The sequence below is a fragment of the Penicillium atrosanguineum genome (genome assembly GCF_028827265.1).
Source record: "Penicillium atrosanguineum strain IBT 20685 chromosome Unknown utg000005l_segment0_segment0, whole genome shotgun sequence".
Taxonomy (NCBI): domain Eukaryota; kingdom Fungi; phylum Ascomycota; class Eurotiomycetes; order Eurotiales; family Aspergillaceae; genus Penicillium; species Penicillium atrosanguineum.
In genome coordinates, this window is record NW_026623137.1 from 2,046,631 (window position 1) to 2,065,328 (window position 18,698).

Sequence of the window (18,698 nt, forward strand, 5' to 3'; positions counted from 1 at the left end):
ATACGGGAACAATAAAACAAAAGTATGAATCAGAGGGCGCGTGGCTTCTTAACGAATGACTTCACTGCTTGACTTCTCAATACCTTCCATCCCTTCCAGGATATCGCTGCCTCCTAACAGTCCACTGGCGGAGCCGGTACTCCTGCGACGACCTGTCCATACTTCGTGGAACTTGACAGTCTGATCGCTTGATGCAACAATAATGCATCCTTCTTCCATGGTTCGTGGGCACCACATCCCGCCTTCTTTCTCTTTGGGCCGGACAATTCGAACATTGGGCCGCGGACCACCTGATTTATTTGCACGCCCTGGTGATTGCGAGCGGGTTCCTGGCACTGGAGTTAGTCGGGGCGATGCACAGAAAAGGTCTGATTCATCTTGTGTGGGAATTGGGGGACGAGGTGGTCGCCCAGGGTAGCTGACTGCCCATAATGCTCGTCCGCAGTCAAAGTTGAGATCGTGATCAGGGCCATCCCAACTGGACCCGGAAGGGCCCCAAGGAATGACGGCAACCTGAGCACAGCTGGGCCATGCGAAAACGGCTATGCGGAAGGGATGCTCTGGTTGGGCATAACCGAATGTCGCTACAATCTCGCGCCGAGTCTGGCTCCAGATCAGACTGGTCACTTGCGCAAACACACTGATAGTCGCGAGACAGACACCGGTGCGGGCGTGGAAGAAATGGATTGCGCGATCATTAGAGCCTCCTCCTGTCGCCAGGAGGGAGGGTTGCCATGGAGCAAATGCGATTGCTTTGACTGCGGCGGCATGTGGAAGTCTGTGCTTTTGACGATCATATGGAATCAGAACAGTTCGTCCACCTCCTGAAATGAGGGTGCCTGTGAGACTGAGAAGAGGCACTGCAGCTGTGGGTCTCAAAGGAGCCGGATGAACCCATGATGGCAGCAAGTGACTGACAAAGTGTCGCCTGTTAAAGAACTGCCGGGGGGTATTGGTAAGACCAAGTAGTGGAAACGCGCGGATATTCAAGGTCTCAGAGCCAGTCGGCATGACAGGCAGAGGGGTATAATCGGGCAATGGCAGCGGTGGAAGAATATCAATCAGTTCGAAAAGTAAACAGGCATTGTCGTTGCCACCTGTAGCGAGAAACCGCTCATCAGGAGACCAGGCTAAGCCACATACTTGCTGAGTATGGGCAGAGATCTTAGCGAGAAGAGTGATAGAACCATTCCAGCCTCGCTTGTTCTGGTTTTCAGGCCACTCGACCGAGTAGTACCAGATGTTGCCCACGTCGTCGCCAACTGCAATCTCCTCCGCGTCAATTTCCAAATGTCCAAATTTCTCTGAAAGTCTTTGGGTGACTCTCGGCTTGAATGCCACACAAGAGATACTGTTGGGATGACTGAGTTCGAAGCGAATATCGGATTCACAGAAGCCCCAAAGAGACAACTGACCAGATTGCCGTCCAACTGCGAGAATGCTCCGTCCGCCATTATCTGACGAGAATGAGAGAGATGTCACAAAGTTTGACGGGTGCACATCTTTAAATGGCGGATGGTCTACTGTAGAACTTTCAGACCACAAGTAAACATGATTGGCAAGTCCAACAGCTAGCACGCCAGATGTGAATGAGTAGGCCAGTGTGGTGCAATAAAAGTCATCTCGAAGGAATGGGGCATCCAGGATCCGAAAAGGCTTTGGAGGAACAGCTTCTCGCTTGGGAAGAACAGCTGGCCCTGATTCAAGATAAAAGTCAGTTGTGATACCCGAGAGACCGCAGTGCGATCATCTCACCCATAGATAGGTATTAAATGTCGTATAAATATTGAACTTATTAGTAATGAATGGGAGAAACAAAGAGGCCCCGATTATATAGTGGAAAGGCAAGATTGCTTACACTGATCCCTTTCCACTCTTTTCCAGGCGCAATCTTTCCACACAAAAGGCGAGAGTCGCTCATAATGTGGCGAGGAGGGGCTGGGTGAGTTCTCTGCGCATGGCACACAGGTGCCAAGGAGTCTAGCAGTTGGGTCAATATTCAATGCAAAGGCAAGTCTTGATTCATGCTTGTTCCGGTCCTCAGCCCTGTTACTTCGTGGCAAGAATTTTGCGACATAGGCTGGAGCAGCTGAGCCTCTGCCAGAAAGACTCGGCGCCCCGTTTGAATATGCCATGGAAGGGTCTCCGAGCATCGCAGTTGTTCCACCAACACCCCAGACTGCACCAGTGCTGACTCGCCTCAAGAAGTCAAGTTGGTGGGTGCCTCCCACCTCAGCAGGGTCAACGACCAAGCGAGGTCGTTGGAGGGGTCTTTGGCGGAGTCGAATGGGCGTTGGTCTCTGTCCTGTAAATGCTGGAGCTTGGGCTCGGCTGGGAAGAAACGGATCGTCTCCAGGCAAGCGCCGACGAAGAATTCTTTCTTCAGGAGACAGTTGGTGAGGGTGCTTGTTTATACGAAATGATGTTGATGAGATCTCGGAAAATTGGCGCTTCGGAATGAAACGATCAGGCGATACTGAGGGGGAGAAATTCATTCGAGTAGTTTCCTCAACTGGAAATCCTCTCAATCTACTACGGCCTCGCTCAGGAGATGGCGCATCTTCTGTTTTCTTTTCTGTCAAGCGTGGTGTACTGGGGGTATTGGGGGAGCTGGGTCTGATGCTGAGTGATATCTGAGAAGTGGCTGGAGACTCATGGAAAGGTAAGTTGATAGTTGCAAATTCGTATAGTTTGATAGATACACCCTCCTGTGAGGATTCGGACCGGGAAAATGATTTGAGCGACGCATGTTGATTGCTCATGGAAGAGGCATCCTCGAAGGAGTGACATCGTGAAGTCCCCATTATGGGGGATCGCAGACAGGGGTCAGAGGTAACATGCAGCGAAGGAGTGTATTATAAAGGCCCTGGGCAGGGGCCACCTTGCCGGGTTCTTGTCGATAGAAAAATGAAGAGTCGCATTAGCTGTCGAAGTAGATGTTACCGTTTTGGACGGAGCCACTGTGCTTACTAATACTGTCGCGGGCGGCAGGAGCTCCTCGCTCTGTGGTTACTTGCACGTTTCACTCACTCAACAATGGCAAGTGTGAGTTATAGCGCCGCGTACTGGGTCTATTTGACAGCATAAAGACTGACCGTCCTGGTAGCATGGTGTCCGGCGCTTTAAGCCGGTGGAAAAGACCCCGGAGGAGCGGCAACAAGAGCTGCGGAAGATAGATGAATACAAATCTCTCGAGAGTTTCGTATCGGAAAAGGTGGAGGTTCATGTCTGATTGTGCTGAAATGGTATAAACTAACTCCTAGGCAGGTTGCTCAACAAATCTTTACACCCGACACGTTGCAAAAGATCTCCGACTTGCTAGGCCGCAACCCGGAGTACTACACTGTTTGGAACTATCGACGACAAGCCCTTCGGCATCAGTTCTCCGAGGCAGAAACCTCAAGCGAGGAAGATGCGTCCACAGTCATCTCAGACCTGATCAAAAATGACCTGTACTTCTTGATCCCTTTGCTGCGCAGTTTCCCCAAGTGCTACTGGATCTGGAACTATCGTTTGTGGCTACTCGACGAGACCCGCCGGCTTCTTCCGTTAGCCGTAGCTCGTCCATTCTGGGAACAGGAACTTGCATTGGTGGGTAAGATGTTGACTCTGGACAGTCGCAATTTCCACGGCTGGGGCTATCGACGCTGCTTGGTGGAGACCATCAGGCAACTGGGAACTCCCGACGAGGCGAAAGGCATGACCCAGAAGGAATTTGCCTATGCGAAGAAGATGCTTGGAGCCAATCTGTCGAACTTTTCTGCTTGGCACTACCGCACCAAACTGATTCTCCGGATACTGGAGGAACATGGTGCCACCGACGAGGAGCGGAAGAAGATACTGGACGAAGGTGAGTGGTGCTGAATGTTCAATTTGTGAGGATTTACTAATCTAGGCAGAGCTGGACCTCATCCGACAAGCTCTGATTGATCCTTATGACCAATCACTATGGTTCTATCACCAAAACTTGATGTGTGTATTTGACCCATCAATGGCGGACCGGACCATGGCTCCGAACCTGAGCGCGTCAGAACGACTTCAATACCTACGGGATGAAATTGAAGCCATCCAGGAGATGCTTGATGGAGCCGAGGACTGCAAGTATATCTACCAGGCCCTCATTGAATGTACCCTGCTCGTATCCAAAGTGGGGGGCAGCCTGCAACTGGATGACCGGGATCAGATTCTGAGCTGGCTCTCAGAGCTGAAGAAGATAGATCCCTTACGGCAACACAGGTGGCTGGATTTTGAAAGAAGCTTGTAGTGAACACTAGGTCCATCCCCAATTGGTAGACAAAGGTACTTAGTCATTCCACGGAGGACAATACCCAATGTGAAACAATGGACCCATCACGATTTGTGTCACAGTTTTTTGGTCTAGGACAACGACAACCCACGGCACAGGGAGGATGCATAGCTAGGATAGGATGTGGAATCCTGCATTCTGCAGCTGATTCAGCTATGCAGCTGAGATAGCGTGCATTTTTATGCAAAGAAATCAAATCAAATAGAAAACGACATTCCAAACGTTCCGATCGACAGGTCGCCCCCAGGTCGCCCCACATAGCCAATCAGAGTCGCGTGTTCACTGGCCCTCGATTCGATCAGTGAATTGACATCCCCCCAAGTTCCTTCCACCTCCCCTTTTTTGTGGTTCTTGGTCTCTTGGTCTCTTGGTCTATGAGCATTCGGTTCGTCTTATGGAGTCTTGCACTCTCTGATCTGCTGCCCTGCCCAAAATGTCCTCGAACCGGAATAGCAGCGACTACTTAGGGGTGAGTCTCGTGTCGGTTTCACCGCGTCAACCACATGCTTATCTTCCTGCCAGGAGTCTTTCGACGATGCCCCCGAAGTACCAGAGCACCTGAATGTCTCTATTCCCCTGTCCACATCTACCCGATCATTGACCAACAGCCCCCCTGTTGGCACGGTGACTACTCCCGACACTGCAGAGAAACCTCCTTTCCCTTCTGAATCGCAGGACGAGCAGAAACACGAGGGTTCGGAGTCTGGAGAGACCACAGGAAAGAAGAAAAACAAAAAAAGAACAAGAAGAAGGCCACGCAGGATGAAGGAGAAGGAGGAACAGAAACAGACACGGACGGCCAAGGGGGAGCCGAGGAAGCGCCGAGCGGGCAACCTACGGACGTGAACCTTGAGACCGAGCCCGCCGAACCCGCCGAAGAGGTAAAAGAAGAAGAGAAGCCGGAGCAGCTCACCGAGAAGCCTACGGAGCAAACTGCAGAAGAAGACGAAGGAGACGACACAATTATTGGAAGCCCCCAGCCGAACAAATCACCCCTACTTACGTCCCATCGCCTCTCGACTGCATCCTCGCTCGATGAAGTCAACCTGACCAACAGCAGGGAAGAAGAAAAGTTGGAACCGCCTCCATTGCCCCCCAAGGACGAGCTTGCATCGTCTCCCTCGGCCCTGAAGGGCTTATCCGGAACCTTGCCATCCTTGCCTTGGGGAGCTCCCCCGCAAAATAAGAATCCTCCTCCTGCAGCACCGCCACCCCCAACCCGAAAGCCCAGTGGCCCCTTTGCATGGTTCTCCCGCAGCTCGACAGGACCCAAAGAGTTGAAGTCCCCGCCCCCGCAACAGCCTGGAAACAACCGCCGAAACACCGGCACCTCCGTGTCCACCATTGGTAGCCACTTGGATCTGGCCCCTCGATCCGAAGATGGAGATGCTGCCAGCTTCCATTCAAGGAGACCGAGACGTAACAGCCTGAAGGACCAATTTAAGCTGTTGCGTATGCGGGAGGAACACATTGGTGGTGAGAATGATCAATTGAGTGTCCGATCTGGCCGTGCTAGCATCAGCCAGGGTGGCTCCAGCCCCCCCATCATTCATGAAGAGAGCGAGGATGGTATTCTAACTGCCCCCGCGCCCGTCTCTGGAGCAACCTCCCCTGCAACCGCCACTGCACCATCAACGATCAACCCTACCCTCGCTCCTGGCACTGTGTCCGGGTTCTCCAGATCAGCATCTGATGACTCTACCCCCGTGGATTGGGATATGTGGCAACAACTCGTGAACGAGGGACCTCAGGCGTTGGTGAACTCGGAGGTCTTGAATGCCGCTATCAAGAGGGGTATTCCGCAGACAATCCGCGGAGTCATTTGGCAAATTCTGGCTGAAGGCCAGACTGGTGAATTGGAGGATATCTATCGGGATCTTGTCGCCCGTGGGACTGACAAAGACCGTCGATCGCCAAATCTCCAGAGCAATGGTACACCCGAGAAGGGGTCAGTCTCTTCGTCCCGTTCGTCCGTTCATTCCGATCACTCGGGCTCTGGGACACAATCGACGAGTGTTGCTGTCAGTCCTTCCCAGGAGATAGACCCCGAGAGGCTGGCCAAAGAACAGGCTGCTAGTGAGAACGCTCGCTTGAAGAAGGCCAAGGATGAGGCGGTTGCTCTGCAGAAGCTTGAGAAGACTATCCGCCGAGATCTAGGTGCCCGCACAAGCTATTCGAAATACTTCATCTCCCAGGGGAGCCAGGAGAGTTTGTACGGACTGTGTAAGGCATACGCCTTGTACGACGAGGCTGTTGGTTATGCACAGGGCATGAACTTTATCATCATGCCCTTGTTATTCAACGTAAGTGACCTGCTGATAGACTTAACAGAACCAAACCACTAACCCTATATAAAGATGGATGAGGTTGAAGCCTTTGAGCTTCTCGTCAAGCTGATGAACAAATACGGCCTCCGGGAGCTGTTCATCCAGGACATGCCCGGTCTTCACCGAGCTCTTTACCAGTTCGAGCGTCTCCTGGAAGATCTCGAGCCCGCCCTGTACTGCCACCTGCGTCGTCGCGGTGTACCTCCCCAATTATACGCTACTCAGTGGTTCTTGACCCTCTTCGCCTACCGCTTCCCCCTGCAACTTGTCCTGCGCATCTATGATCTGATCTTCGAGGAGGGCTTGGAAAGCACTATTCTCAAATTTGGCATCGCCATTATGAGACGCAATGTCGATGCGCTGCTAGAAATGAAGGATATGTCCTCGCTTACGACCTTCCTGAAGGAGCGTCTATTTGACGCCTACATCGATAAGCAGCCTTCGGCCTCGTCAATCTTGGAGTCTGGCTTCTTTGGAAGTTCCGGCGCTGCTGACAAGGAGATTTACCGAGCCGATATCCTTGTGCAAGATGCTTGTGCCGTACCCCTCACCCGGGATATGATAAAGACATACACGACGGAATGGGAGGAGAAGACTCGCACAGAGAAGGAGCAAGAGGCTGAGCTGGAGCACCTTCGGCACACTGTCGCCACGCAATCTTCCCGCGTGCGTCTGCTCGAGGAGCGCGCCGAAGCATCCGACAAGGAACACGTGCAGTTGGCGTCGGAATTGGTTCACGTCAAAGTGGAGAACGAGGAACTGCGCGATCTGAACGATGCCCTCAAGCTGCAGGTCTCCGAGCTGAAGGTCATTGTGGACAAGCAGCCTGGCGAGGTGGAGGAGAAGCTTCGCACAGAGATGGACCGCATCATGAAGCGCAACATCGAGGTACAGAATGAGAACCGTGCAATTGAGGACAACATGGCCGATATGGAGAAAGAGCTAGTCGCCACGAAGATGAAGTGGGCCGAGGTATGCTTCCCCCAAGCCCATACAGCCTTGCAAATGCTAACAACATCAGATGTCCGAAAACCACGAAACCCTCCGCCAAAAATGGAGTGACCTCCGCCGCGCCCTCGACTAAGCCACCCCCATCCATCCATCCATCCATCCATCCATCCATCCATCCATCCATCCATCCATCCATCCATCCATCCATCCATCCTACCCTGTATATTTCCCGCACCGGAATGTGATCTGCGATCACCTCCCCTGCCACCTACGCCTATGGGCCGGAAGTCTGCTTTTATTCTCGTTTAGCCATTGACCTTGGTTAACCCCCTCGGCCGCCTAACGACTACGGTGTTTTGCGTCAATTCCCAGCCCCGCCCCGCCCAGCCCAGCATGCCCCCTCGGTGTTTCTCTTTTTCTTTACCGTGTATCCCTCTACCTGAGTTCTTTCCAATGTTGTGGGTGCTCGGGGCCACTGCTATTATGCATACTAGATCAGATGTATGCTCTGTACATCCCAAATGAAATGACCTTTCAATTTCTTGTTTTTGCTCGTAACTGGACACATTATCCCTAAAGAATATTCTCATAAAAAGTCGTCAAGACATCCTCTTTCACAGGCCCAGCAACAGCCTTCAACGCCTTATGAGCCTCACACTCAGTATCATAATATTTCATATCCTCCATCGAAGCAAAAGTCGTCTTCACCGAGATATTGAAGCCCTTGTTTCGGGGATCGTCGAATGATTGTCCGACAGCAGCAGCAACGATGTAAGGCTTTCCATCCTGCACGAGCATTTGAGTCAGTATACCCTGAGCTCATACGCGGGGCTTCAATGATAACCCGATCAGAAAGGTGAGAAGTGCATACCTTGGTCGCTGTCTTGGCAAGAAGCTTGTACTGCTCCAGTAGACGGAGGCGATCCGCCTCATTGGGGACCTTGAAGAGGGTAATACGTTCGATAGGAGCCATTGTGGATGGCGATGTGGAAATTGTGCGTTTGAGGAGGGTGAGAGGTGTGCGGGACATTGGGCTTTCTTAAATTACTAGGTTGTTGGCTAGACGCGGGGTTGCTGAGGCTCGGAGTTCGGAAGCTCGGCGGGTAATTATCATTGAATGTCGTTTAATGTCTTTCCGACGAATGATCGAGATCGGTGCTGATTGATTGGTACTTTAGGTGTATTTGTTTTCTATTTTTATTTCCTGCTAGGTAATTGAGTCTGTAGGAATTGATGCTTATGATCTTCGGGAACGATATGGTTGCTGATGAGAGTGCGGAATGTGTTGTTGGAGTGCGTGTTTAATTCCGCCCCGGGTATTTGTTTTGGCTGGGCGGGCGGAATAAGCGTCTGGGCTGGATTAAGTCTTACCTTATCTGAACGATGTCTTTAGCTGTGTCTTGTTTGGTAGATGCATAGACTACATTTCTAAAGCTGCGCAGAGACATGTAGGTTGTAGTATACCTATACGAAGACAACTTGATGCGTCTACCATTGTCTTCACATGTGCACTGCAGAGGGTACAAGCACGAATGCATAGCAACCTTGAACCTCATATTATCACAAATTCCCTCTAAGAGCCTGCGCCCTCTCAAACGCCTCAAAAAGACTCTTGAAATTCCCCGCCCCGAACCCATCAAAGTCATTACGCTGAATCACCTCCACAAAAACCGTCGGCCGATCCCCAATATGCTTCGCAAAGATCTGCAGTAGATACCCACGCTCATCAAAGTCAACAAGTATATTCAACCTTTCCAACACGTCCAGATCTGCATCTAGTGTCAATGAGACTTGTGATAATCGCTGCCTTAGATCTTCATAGTATGCCGATGGGACCTGGAGGAATTGCACACCGCGTGCTTTGAGGTTCGTTACTGCGTTGACGATATCGTGTGTGCGGAAGGCGATGTGTTGTACACCTGCGCCATGATAGTAATCGACGAATCTGGGGCTGTTAATTTCTTTCTGGGGTGTGAAGGGAGGGGAGATGTACTCTTCTATCTGTGATTTCTTCTTGCCTGTTGCCGGCTCGTTCATAGGCATTTTGATTGTTTCGTTTGGAGAGGCTACTACTATTGAGCGCATGGCTGAGTATTCGCTGCACATTGCTTTGTCGTCGACTGTCCAGTAGCGGTGGAAGTCGAGGCAGTCTTCGTAGCTGGCATGATGTTAGATTGTACTCTTCAAGGATATCGCGCTTCGACTTACTATTTGACGATTCGGTCTAAGCCTCCCCATGACTGGTTCCCAACACAATGATCTATCTCAATGAATTCGATCGCAGGTAGGATTTGATTGATAGGGTCCTCGTTGGCATCGATGGTACGGTATCCGGGTAAGAAGGGCGCATTTGATTCATACTGTTCCCGATTGACCAGCGAATGTACCGTATCGCCGTAGGTCCCTATCGTGGCCGTCGTAATCTGACCATTTCCATCCATCAAACTTGTCCCTGGCTCGGCAATGGCAGATGCGCCGTTCTCAATGGCTCGCTTCCATACGTTCTCGATCTTGCCTGTAACCCGGAACGCGACGTCTTTGACGCCGTCACCGTGCCGGGTCAAGTGTTCGTGTACCGCGGCAAGCGTCGCTCGTTGTTCTTCTGTAGAATGCTGTGACACATAATTCTTTTCATCCACCGGGGGCTCACAGACCGGCCCAGTAAGAACAAAGACTGCCGCGCCATTGGCGACCACATAGCTAGCCAAGAACTGGGACCCCGTTTCAGGACCACGGTATGCAATCGGCGCAAATCCCATGCGTGTGATATAGTATGACGCCGCCTGCTTGGGATTCCCAACGTACCAATGGATATGATCGAAGCCAACGTATTCAGGACCCAGGTCAGTCGGGAAGATGGCTTCCTTCGGGCTATTGGCGATGGTCATGGTGCCCGTCTATGAGCAACGAGGGCGTTTTCCAACCACAGCCGCATAGAACATGTCAAGTAGGAGAGATGTGCAAGTTGGAGATAAGTAGAAAGGAAGGGACGTATTGGGTTCGATGATGTTTTAGGTTTCACATTCCTGCCGCCTATAGCCGCTTTCGAATTAATGTCTATCTGCGTTCAACGAATGAGACAATGCTGAAGTCATAATCCCAGGTAATTCAAGGTTGGCATTCCATTCCTAGAATCACTATCTCGTGATGTCTTTGCTTTCCCGGGTTGAAAAGCCGAGGCCCATGGTTTGTATGTCCATCCCTAGATGTTGATATCCGAGCCTGCTGCGTGCTGCTGCTGCCATATTTCGTGTTCCCTCGTTTGAAACGTCACAGATCAAGAGAGCAAGGCTCCAGGGGGTTCAAGATGACGGAGTGAGGAAAGTACACGTGGTGAAACCTGTATCCAGGGTGCCGTATCCGGCTGAGCTTCATGGTAGCTTCAGCGCAGAGTAAGTCCCCACCAATAGGCTCGACGAGACAGTTCGATTGGAATTGTTTTGCTTGGCCTATTCTTCTGCTTCATAAACCGAGAGGGTATCCCAAGTTCCTCAAATATCATTGACAGGCTCCGGTCGGTTCTTGAAGAATATCTTGTGTCGCACAACCTCAACAACCTCCAACTCCTCCGTTTTCGACCCAGCGCGCCTCTGCAGCACAGCTATCGGTCGTGGTAGCTTCTTGACCTCGCCGGTCATGCGTTGGTACCGACCAACATACAGATAGACTCGCTTCATCCACTTGGTGTCATCCGGGTTGAGCAACGAGTAGTCTGGAAACATGATCTTCCCGATCGGCGTTTCGAAGGACAAGGCGTTCGGGTTGGGTGATCCATCTGGACTTGTTTCTGGTTCGTATTCTGGGAGGTTGATCGTGCCCTGGAGCTCGAGGAGGGCGAGACCGGAGGGTGTTTGGAGGAGTTGCGGCAGAGGGTTAGTGAGGGGAAAGGATGATGTCTCTGTCGCTGTCACAGCGGGCGCGGCAGAGCGCGCGTGTAATTGAATCGAAGGCATGGTTGCTGTGTAGTGTGTGAGGTTCGGCGAGTTGTAAAGATGGAGGTCCAAAACTGACGCGACGCGGGTCGCGCGCGGGTGATCAACCCCACACTGGTGTAGACTGCTATTTTGCCATTTCGGGAGGGGTGCAGAACTACATGACTGAAAGCAAATTCAAGGACTATGACTGCTAAAAGATACAGTTGATGATGTTTAGTGTCTCTTTCTTTTTTCGACTGGGACGAATGGCCGCTAATGGCCCATGTGCGGATACTGGCGTCCGCGGCTTAGGTGGCCGCTGCCTTAGTATTCTCTTCTTGATATCCTTGTTATCCTGAATCCCTTCACCTCGGACGAACCCCTGTGTGCATTGCTCTTGTCATGCAGTGTTTAGGCAGATGGTGGGAAGATATCAGCCTCGGCTTGGACCTAAGCGATGTCTTATTGAGCAGAGGTTTTAGTGCCGGAGGACAAAGCATACGGCCTTTGCTTTGCAATGTATTTCAACACAAAATTTAATCACTGGCAAAGTCAGCCTCTGGTCCATTTGCTTGGACATAGTCACTTACTCCGACCTTTGAATATGAGCCCACTGCAGATGAAGATTTTGAACATTTCGAATTCAATTGGCCACATCGAGGCCATTCATTTAGTTCATTTCTTATCACGAATTGCTCTTGTAGCAAGCATCCTCAAGATTCTGCAGACCCTTGATGGCCTCTTCGGCCACATTGTTGGCCGTGCCAGCTGGCCCCTGCAGCTTGCCATAGCGGAGGTCACTCATGTCCCCAACAGTTGTGCTGAGCTCTTTCAGAAGGACTTCAGCTTCACGATCCACATTGGAGATCTCACGCTCGATAGTGACACACGCTGCATCCATTTCAGCCAGAAGACTGGCTACTGAGTGATAGTCTTCAGGGGTGGTATGATTCTGGCCAAACATATGGAGATCCACATCCATTTCGCGCTGCTCATCTTCAGTGGCAGCTTCCACTCCCGTAGCAAGAGTGGCCTTGCGGAGCTCAACTTTTTGTCGTTCACCCTGTTTGAGCTCTTCGTCGATATTTTCATTGACCCGATCCATGTCATGTTCACGGACTTGCTGTAACTCACGGTATAGGGTGCGAATGTGCGGATGATTGCGCAAGCGCTTGGGGAAGAGCTCTGTGAATTTTTGCAGGGACAGCACAGTTGGCAGTGGTGCGGGTGAGAGTAGGAAATTACTCAGAATAGATTCCTCTGAGGGTGCCATGATCAATAACTAGTTAGCCTGGTTCAGGTGAAGAATATGGCGAAGAATATGGCGAAGAATATGGTGAAGTATGCGTAATCTCGATGCCAACTTGGGTTCCTTATCGAAATCGCGAAATCGCGAAATCGCGTCACGTCTCCCGAATCTGGCAAAACGCGAACTGTCGCGAGAGTATTCGCAAGGAACCCTCCAGATCCCGTGAGCTGTAGAATCAGGGCTCTCCAGTGAACACCAGTCAGAAAGCACGAGACAAGTGGTGCAATATCGCGGTAGTTGTTGACGAAGTTGGTCCCGCACGGATCCAGGGGTCGTGGCCGTTCCGCCTTTCGCATCAACCTCTTTCCATCGCCCTACGCGTAGCAACTTGCGCATTCGGAACAACCAGAGGTACAAATTACTTGTCCTTACCAACTACACATCAAATTCGGAATTGTTCAAAGGCCTAGTTTCTAAAGGAGTGCAACTATCCTCTAAGTCTGGGCAGATTGATCCAGAGCCATTATCAAGGACATCTGGCATACTGGGTATCGCCCCAGGCATCGCCTCTGCGGTCGAGAATCGACAGTACAGCTCCCGCGTCGGAGATTTCTTTGAGGCTACTCGCCAGAGCAATTACATCCTAGCCTGAAGTCGTCAACGGCTCATCGCATCGCCGACGAGATTCCCATCAATTCGGGCCTTCTCCCAGATTTTAACTTGACTTATACGACTCCCTTCCCCCTTCACGCCCTCTGTCTTCTTTCTTTTTGTTCGAGAAATAATGCCTCCATCAATGTACAGCAAGGACGAGAAGGTCCTATGCTTCCACCAAGAGTTACTATACGATGCCAAAATCCTCGAGGTGCGCTTGAAAGACCCCTCCGACAAGAAGAGCCCTCATGAATATCTGGTCCACTACAAGGGCTGGAAGAACACGTATGTACTCTTTTTCAGTTTCTCGAACCTCGACGCACCCCTCCACCCTGTCAGGTCTCTGGCTCGGTGTCTTGGTGCTGTTGTGCTTCTTTCCCACCTCACTTTGATCCTTCGCACCCTCTTCCCCCTCCCCCAGTCTTCACATATATCTGCACCTTCTCAGCACCACTCTCATGGCGAATCGTTTTCAACTCCGTTGGGCCGATAAGCCCAACCGGCGTCATCTGTTGAGTCTCCTCCCAACCTCACTGGCCTGTCCATGCCCTACATCACAGAGATAGTCTCACTCGCATCTTTCTGGCGGCGAGATCCGCCAACCATTTAGCGGCACGGGCTGACCACTTTCGAGTAGATGGGATGACTGGGTACTCGAGGATCGCCTCAGAAAGGCGTCCGATGAGAATCGTGAGCTGGCATCCAACCTGCGCCGCGATGTCGAGCAATCTGCCCGCAAGCAAGCGAAGCCCACAGCCAAGAAGCGCGCCATGTCTGACCGCAGCTCGGTTCGAGACAGCGAGGAGCGCGGCGCATCTGTGCCTGGCCGTGGTGGCAAGCGTGCCCGGGGTGAAAATGACATTGAGAAAGTAAGTTATCAATTTTCATCTGCTGCCTTGTTTGTTTCATCGATGCCTGCCTGAAAAAAATGATCATTTGATTCTCTCATCCGTCTCATTCGTGTCATCCTTGCATCCTTCATATCTTCGCTCCCTCTGTCTCCTCTACTCTTCTACCACCCTATATCCACTTCCTTGTCTTTCGTTCAACCCTCAGATTGCACCCTCGATATGGCTTGCATCAAGAAGCACGAGCCTTATCCTAAGGACTGTGAGGGTCACGAGACATCTTATTATGTCGAGGAAACTTCTGACCCTGAGGTATCCTATGACCCGGTGGACCCATATGACACCGAGGAACCCTTTAGCCTCGCGGAAGGTGATGGTCTGAATGGCCTCCTCCCTGATCTCGAGGACGCCCATGATATTGAGGAAACCTATGATATCGGGGAACCCTATGACTCCTCGTATCTTTCATACCTATCCCATCCCCCTAGCGACCTTTCATTTGATTTCTACCCCAAGGACGACTTGGGCACCCTCGAAGAGCCGCCCGCTAATGACATTACAGGAGGAGAATTTCAGCACCCGCCCCAGCATCCGGATTGTGATGCCCGACAATCTGAAGTCCCTCATCGTGGACGACTGGGAGCGTGTCACCAAGAACGGCAGCGTCGTGGCCCTTCCTGCCCCCAAGCCCGTCCGCCAGATCTTCCAGGACTGGCGCGATGAGGAGGAGCCTAAGCGTCGCGAGAACCGTATCGATGTTGACGTCCTTGACGAGGTCATCTCCGGCATGCTCGAATACTTCGATGTCATGCTCGACAAGGTCCTTCTCTACCGCTACGAACGCGCTCAGTACCGTGTCTTCCGGAGCAAGTTCCAGGACACCAAGAACTTCGGCCCCGTCGATGTCTACGGGGGCGAGCACCTCATCCGTCTCTTCAGTAAGTCGGCACTTGATATTCTATTTCCCCTTCTTCACTGATTTTCCACTCCGCAGGCCTTCTTCCCGAACTCCTCGCCCAGACCAACATGGACGTTTCGAATACTCAGCGCATGCGCGAAGAACTCTCCAAGCTCTCTCTCTGGCTTAGCCGCAAGTCGGAGAAGTACTTCCGTACCGAGTACATTCCCGCTGAGCAGTCCTACGACGAGGCCGACGATTCATCATCCTAGGAGAACCGTTATGACTCGGACTAGTCCAATCCAACTCAACTACTCTTGCCCACCTTTTTCTTTGTACTTTGGTTTCGAAATGTCTGGCGTTCTCATTTTATGCTGGGCGATTCCACAAAATGTTTCTCCGACCACCGGCCCTTTTTTCTGCTTTACTGGATGTATCCACACTGGTTTCTTTTTTCACATGGCGCACATCTACCCGGTACTTATCATCACGTTTCTGGCCGGTCATGAGCATGAGCATGAGCATGAGGATTGCTTCCGCTGAAGAGGCACGTGGGATTTTGCGGGTTTTGTTTTCAACGGGTTATCAATATCACTAGGAGATCTTAGTTCTTCTCCTTGATTGGAGCTAGGCAAACTGGACTACAAAATATCACCATAACTTCAACACTTAATCATAAATGTAGGATCCCATACTCTACCAATCCAACTAAAGCACAACAAGCAAGATCTTTGAAGGCAATTCATTCTCATTCTCATTCTCATTTTCATGCCAATGCTGTGTCTAGCTATCAGACAAAAACAACCCTCCCATCTCCATCCAGGGAGAGAATCAATCTTTCAAATCAAACCGCAGCTAAGCAACAATCTGCCTCGCATCATCAACGGCACACCTAGCCGCCCTCTTCAACTCGCCCTTCCATTCCGTCTCCCTCCACTTCGACCAAGTTGTCAACCCTTCCGGCGGCTGAATACTAAGCGTATCATACCCCTGCTTGATAATACGGTGCACCTCCCTCGGACTCAAATTCCTCTTCTTAATCGCCGGCAATGCAACAGGCGTCGGCTCGCCGTCCGGATTCGGACTAGGCGCTACCGCCGTATTCTCACCGTCGGATTGGAAGAGTAGAGTGTAGAAATGCGTTGAGACGCTTAGGAGGGTTTCAACGGCTGCGGAGTGTGTATCTTTTTCTTTTTCTGTTTCCTTTCCCTTGGGGAAGTAAACGTCGCGGAACTTGGAGATGACGGGTCCTGTTTCGACGAGCTTGTAGAATAGGTCATCGTAGGATGCTGGGTCCGGAAGGAATGTATCGCCTGCGGAGACGGTGAAGGCCATAAGGTCAGCGAGGGAGGTGGTTAGGGTGCGGATTTTGGGATTGGATGCTAGGTCCGTGGCGTAGGTTGTTAGGAAGCGGGTTGTTGAGAGGAGGGTGCGCCAGAGTTCCGACCAGTGATATGTGAGGCGGATTTTGTTCATTGATAGGTATGTTAGGATGCGAAGGGTGATTGCGATTGCGTGGCTGTAGATGTTCACATCTAGGCGGCGGCGGAGATTGTGGGTGAGTGTGTCGATCATTATGTCGAGGATTACTGTTGCTGGGACCCGGTCGCCGGCGACGAGGGGCAGGTAGGGCTGGCGTTGGCGGCAGAGACGCACTGTGCGTTTTCCGCTGTCACTGCACACGTGTTTGCACAGGGTTGGGTCTTCGACTAGGATGCGGAGAGTGAAAAGGCTTAGTTCCGCGTAGTGGGCGCTTCTGATGGAGCGGTAGGCGTGCTGCTGGAGGTAGGAGGTTAAGGAGAGGAGACTTGAGAAGGGCGATTCATCTGTCTTGTTCTCGGGCATCATGTGGACCATGTGGTAGCCGAAGAGCTTGTTCGAGTTGGTGAAGTCGTAGGTCGCCATCAGGATGGCGGCTTCTTGAGCGGGTCTAAGTTTGGTTAGCGGAGTAATTCATGCACCATGTGGATTGATGTCTTACAGAGCAGCAAACATTGCCTTTGCTTCTTCGGCTGTAGGAGGGTTTGCTTTGTCTCGCGCACCGGGGGTAAGGGCCCGCAGGCCGAAGAAGACGAGAGTACTTGTCAAGTTCCAGCCCTCGGGAATATCATCCTGCACGGCGATATATCCATTGCGCAGTCCGCCACAGGTGAGACCGACGCCCTTCACAACCTTCTGAATGCTCGACTCGTTGACGAAATCGTCGAGTCGCAATTGGTAGGGATTTTGGAATTCAAACTTGTTGTAGTTTGCCAAGAGCCCCAGCAGAAGAAAAGGGTCGAAGACTTGCATAGGAGTATCAGAGTCATTGACATACTGTAATAGTTAGTCACAGCCCTTTCATAAAGTATCGATAAGACATGCCTTCATCAGCGATGGGAAGAGATCGCGATGGGTGAAATACGAGACGAGGCTGGTCTTGTATGCCCCGCTGGTCATGGCGACGGCCACCCTGATGGCCTTGCGGCGCACCTCAACTAAAGATCATTAGTTTCAAGGTGAAAATTTCGAGACTACAGACTTAGAAACTCACGGCTACTGCCATTGCGGATAATCGCATCCAGGACAGAGACAAAATCGGCGATGACATTGTCGACTTCATCCAGCCCAGCTAGAACGGTGATGACGTCTGAGCTAGGGTTTGTGTATTTCTTACTCAAAACACTAGTCAAGAACACCGACAATGTCTGAAACGGGCATCAGTTAAGGCAATTCTGTCAACCGGATTGGGCACTCACATCCAATGCATAAGAATCAGCCGGTGCAACACCAGCAGCTGCCTCGCGAGTTGCGCGGGAGAAAAGATGCCTCGTTTGCGTCTAAAACGGATTAGAACGATGTAGATTGCAAAATACGGGCAAAGAGCTAACCTGCAGACTCAATGTCTCGTCGGGACTCAGACCGTCCAGCAGTGCATGCAGCTGGCTGCTATTAGGAGACAGCAGGAAGAACTCCCTCCAGAAGCCCTCTGAAAGCTCTGCATCGTCGGTCTAGCAACATCAGTGACTGGTGCCTGGCACATGGTGGGGTGTAACATACTTTGAAGAGGGTCTCGTAAAGCTGCACGATCTTGGGCTGAAAGGTCTCGGGTCTCGTTTGCTGGGTGAGGGGCGAAGCCTCCATGGTTCACAGCACTTTTGAGAGGAGTGATCTACACGTTACCTATGCAGAGAGATGTAGAAATGTTTCTTAGATGATTTCAATATTCACGTCCGGAGTTGGAGTAGCGCGGCACTGACACCAGCCACTTGCGGATCCAGCCACATGGCCTTTGAAGGTACAGACTACGCGGCTGATATTGGGTTAACTAATGGGACATGTATCCAAATTTACGTCTTTGAAATTTCGGTAGTGTGTGTGTTCATTGTGATAAAAAGAATCTAGATGATGACTTCGTTCCAGACTCGCTTCCCTTCTGTGCAGTGGCTCTGCGCAGTGGCTTCTGCGTACCTCGCGGCTTCCGGAAATCGCTGGGTTCTCGGTCATGTGATTTGAGTCAGCTTGCGTGAATCGGAGGTTGACCCTTGAGGGAGATCCTTTCAGCATGTTTT

At 51.4% G+C, this 18,698-nt stretch overlaps 10 protein-coding genes across 10 annotated transcripts; 4 read left to right on the forward strand and 6 right to left on the reverse strand.

Moving 5' to 3' along the window:
• Positions 1 to 48: 48 nt before the first annotated feature.
• Positions 49 to 2,804, reverse strand: N7443_007016 (WD40 repeat domain-containing protein; the record flags this gene model as incomplete). The annotated part of the gene is made up of 2 exons (XM_056887072.1): positions 49 to 1,697; positions 1,859 to 2,804. The coding sequence occupies 2 exons, from the start codon at positions 2,802 to 2,804 to the stop codon at positions 49 to 51; spliced, it is 2,595 nt and encodes an 864-aa protein (XP_056740721.1).
• A 232-nt stretch (positions 2,805 to 3,036) lies between these two features.
• On the forward strand, positions 3,037 to 4,264 carry N7443_007017 (Rab geranylgeranyltransferase BET4; the record flags this gene model as incomplete). Its single annotated transcript, XM_056887073.1, has 4 exons — positions 3,037 to 3,045; positions 3,107 to 3,226; positions 3,268 to 3,850; positions 3,900 to 4,264. 4 exons carry the CDS (start codon positions 3,037 to 3,039, stop codon positions 4,262 to 4,264), a joined length of 1,077 nt encoding a protein of 358 aa, XP_056740722.1.
• A 475-nt stretch (positions 4,265 to 4,739) lies between these two features.
• N7443_007018 (putative GTPase activating protein (Gyp5)) lies at positions 4,740 to 7,717 on the forward strand (the record flags this gene model as incomplete). Its single annotated transcript, XM_056887074.1, is given in 5 exon segments — positions 4,740 to 4,775; positions 4,829 to 5,007; positions 5,025 to 6,609; positions 6,664 to 7,605; positions 7,655 to 7,717. The coding sequence occupies 5 exon segments, from the start codon at positions 4,740 to 4,742 to the stop codon at positions 7,715 to 7,717; spliced, it is 2,805 nt and encodes a 934-aa protein (XP_056740723.1).
• A 440-nt stretch (positions 7,718 to 8,157) lies between these two features.
• On the reverse strand, positions 8,158 to 8,614 carry N7443_007019 (Dabb family protein; the record flags this gene model as incomplete). Its single annotated transcript, XM_056887075.1, has 2 exons — positions 8,158 to 8,370; positions 8,456 to 8,614. The coding sequence occupies 2 exons, from the start codon at positions 8,612 to 8,614 to the stop codon at positions 8,158 to 8,160; spliced, it is 372 nt and encodes a 123-aa protein (XP_056740724.1).
• A 530-nt stretch (positions 8,615 to 9,144) lies between these two features.
• N7443_007020 (4-hydroxyphenylpyruvate dioxygenase family protein) lies at positions 9,145 to 10,472 on the reverse strand (the record flags this gene model as incomplete). Its single annotated transcript, XM_056887076.1, has 2 exons — positions 9,145 to 9,742; positions 9,793 to 10,472. The coding sequence occupies 2 exons, from the start codon at positions 10,470 to 10,472 to the stop codon at positions 9,145 to 9,147; spliced, it is 1,278 nt and encodes a 425-aa protein (XP_056740725.1).
• Positions 10,473 to 11,075: 603 nt separating this feature from the next.
• Positions 11,076 to 11,537, reverse strand: N7443_007021 (Ctf8 family protein; the record flags this gene model as incomplete). Its single annotated transcript, XM_056887077.1, has 1 exon — positions 11,076 to 11,537. One exon carries the CDS (start codon positions 11,535 to 11,537, stop codon positions 11,076 to 11,078), a length of 462 nt encoding a protein of 153 aa, XP_056740726.1.
• Positions 11,538 to 12,183: 646 nt separating this feature from the next.
• On the reverse strand, positions 12,184 to 12,771 carry N7443_007022 (Cnl2/NKP2 family protein; the record flags this gene model as incomplete). Its single annotated transcript, XM_056887078.1, has 1 exon — positions 12,184 to 12,771. One exon carries the CDS (start codon positions 12,769 to 12,771, stop codon positions 12,184 to 12,186), a length of 588 nt encoding a protein of 195 aa, XP_056740727.1.
• A 760-nt stretch (positions 12,772 to 13,531) lies between these two features.
• Positions 13,532 to 14,324, forward strand: N7443_007023 (uncharacterized protein; the record flags this gene model as incomplete). Its single annotated transcript, XM_056887079.1, has 2 exons — positions 13,532 to 13,869; positions 14,039 to 14,324. 2 exons carry the CDS (start codon positions 13,532 to 13,534, stop codon positions 14,322 to 14,324), a joined length of 624 nt encoding a protein of 207 aa, XP_056740728.1.
• Positions 14,325 to 14,471: 147 nt separating this feature from the next.
• On the forward strand, positions 14,472 to 15,419 carry N7443_007024 (uncharacterized protein; the record flags this gene model as incomplete). The annotated part of the gene is made up of 3 exons (XM_056887080.1): positions 14,472 to 14,707; positions 14,766 to 15,187; positions 15,244 to 15,419. 3 exons carry the CDS (start codon positions 14,472 to 14,474, stop codon positions 15,417 to 15,419), a joined length of 834 nt encoding a protein of 277 aa, XP_056740729.1.
• A 583-nt stretch (positions 15,420 to 16,002) lies between these two features.
• On the reverse strand, positions 16,003 to 18,270 carry N7443_007025 (ARMH3 family protein; the record flags this gene model as incomplete). Its single annotated transcript, XM_056887081.1, has 7 exons — positions 16,003 to 17,077; positions 17,129 to 17,463; positions 17,512 to 17,624; positions 17,681 to 17,834; positions 17,886 to 17,966; positions 18,018 to 18,137; positions 18,187 to 18,270. 7 exons carry the CDS (start codon positions 18,268 to 18,270, stop codon positions 16,003 to 16,005), a joined length of 1,962 nt encoding a protein of 653 aa, XP_056740730.1.
• Positions 18,271 to 18,698: the final 428 nt, after the last annotated feature.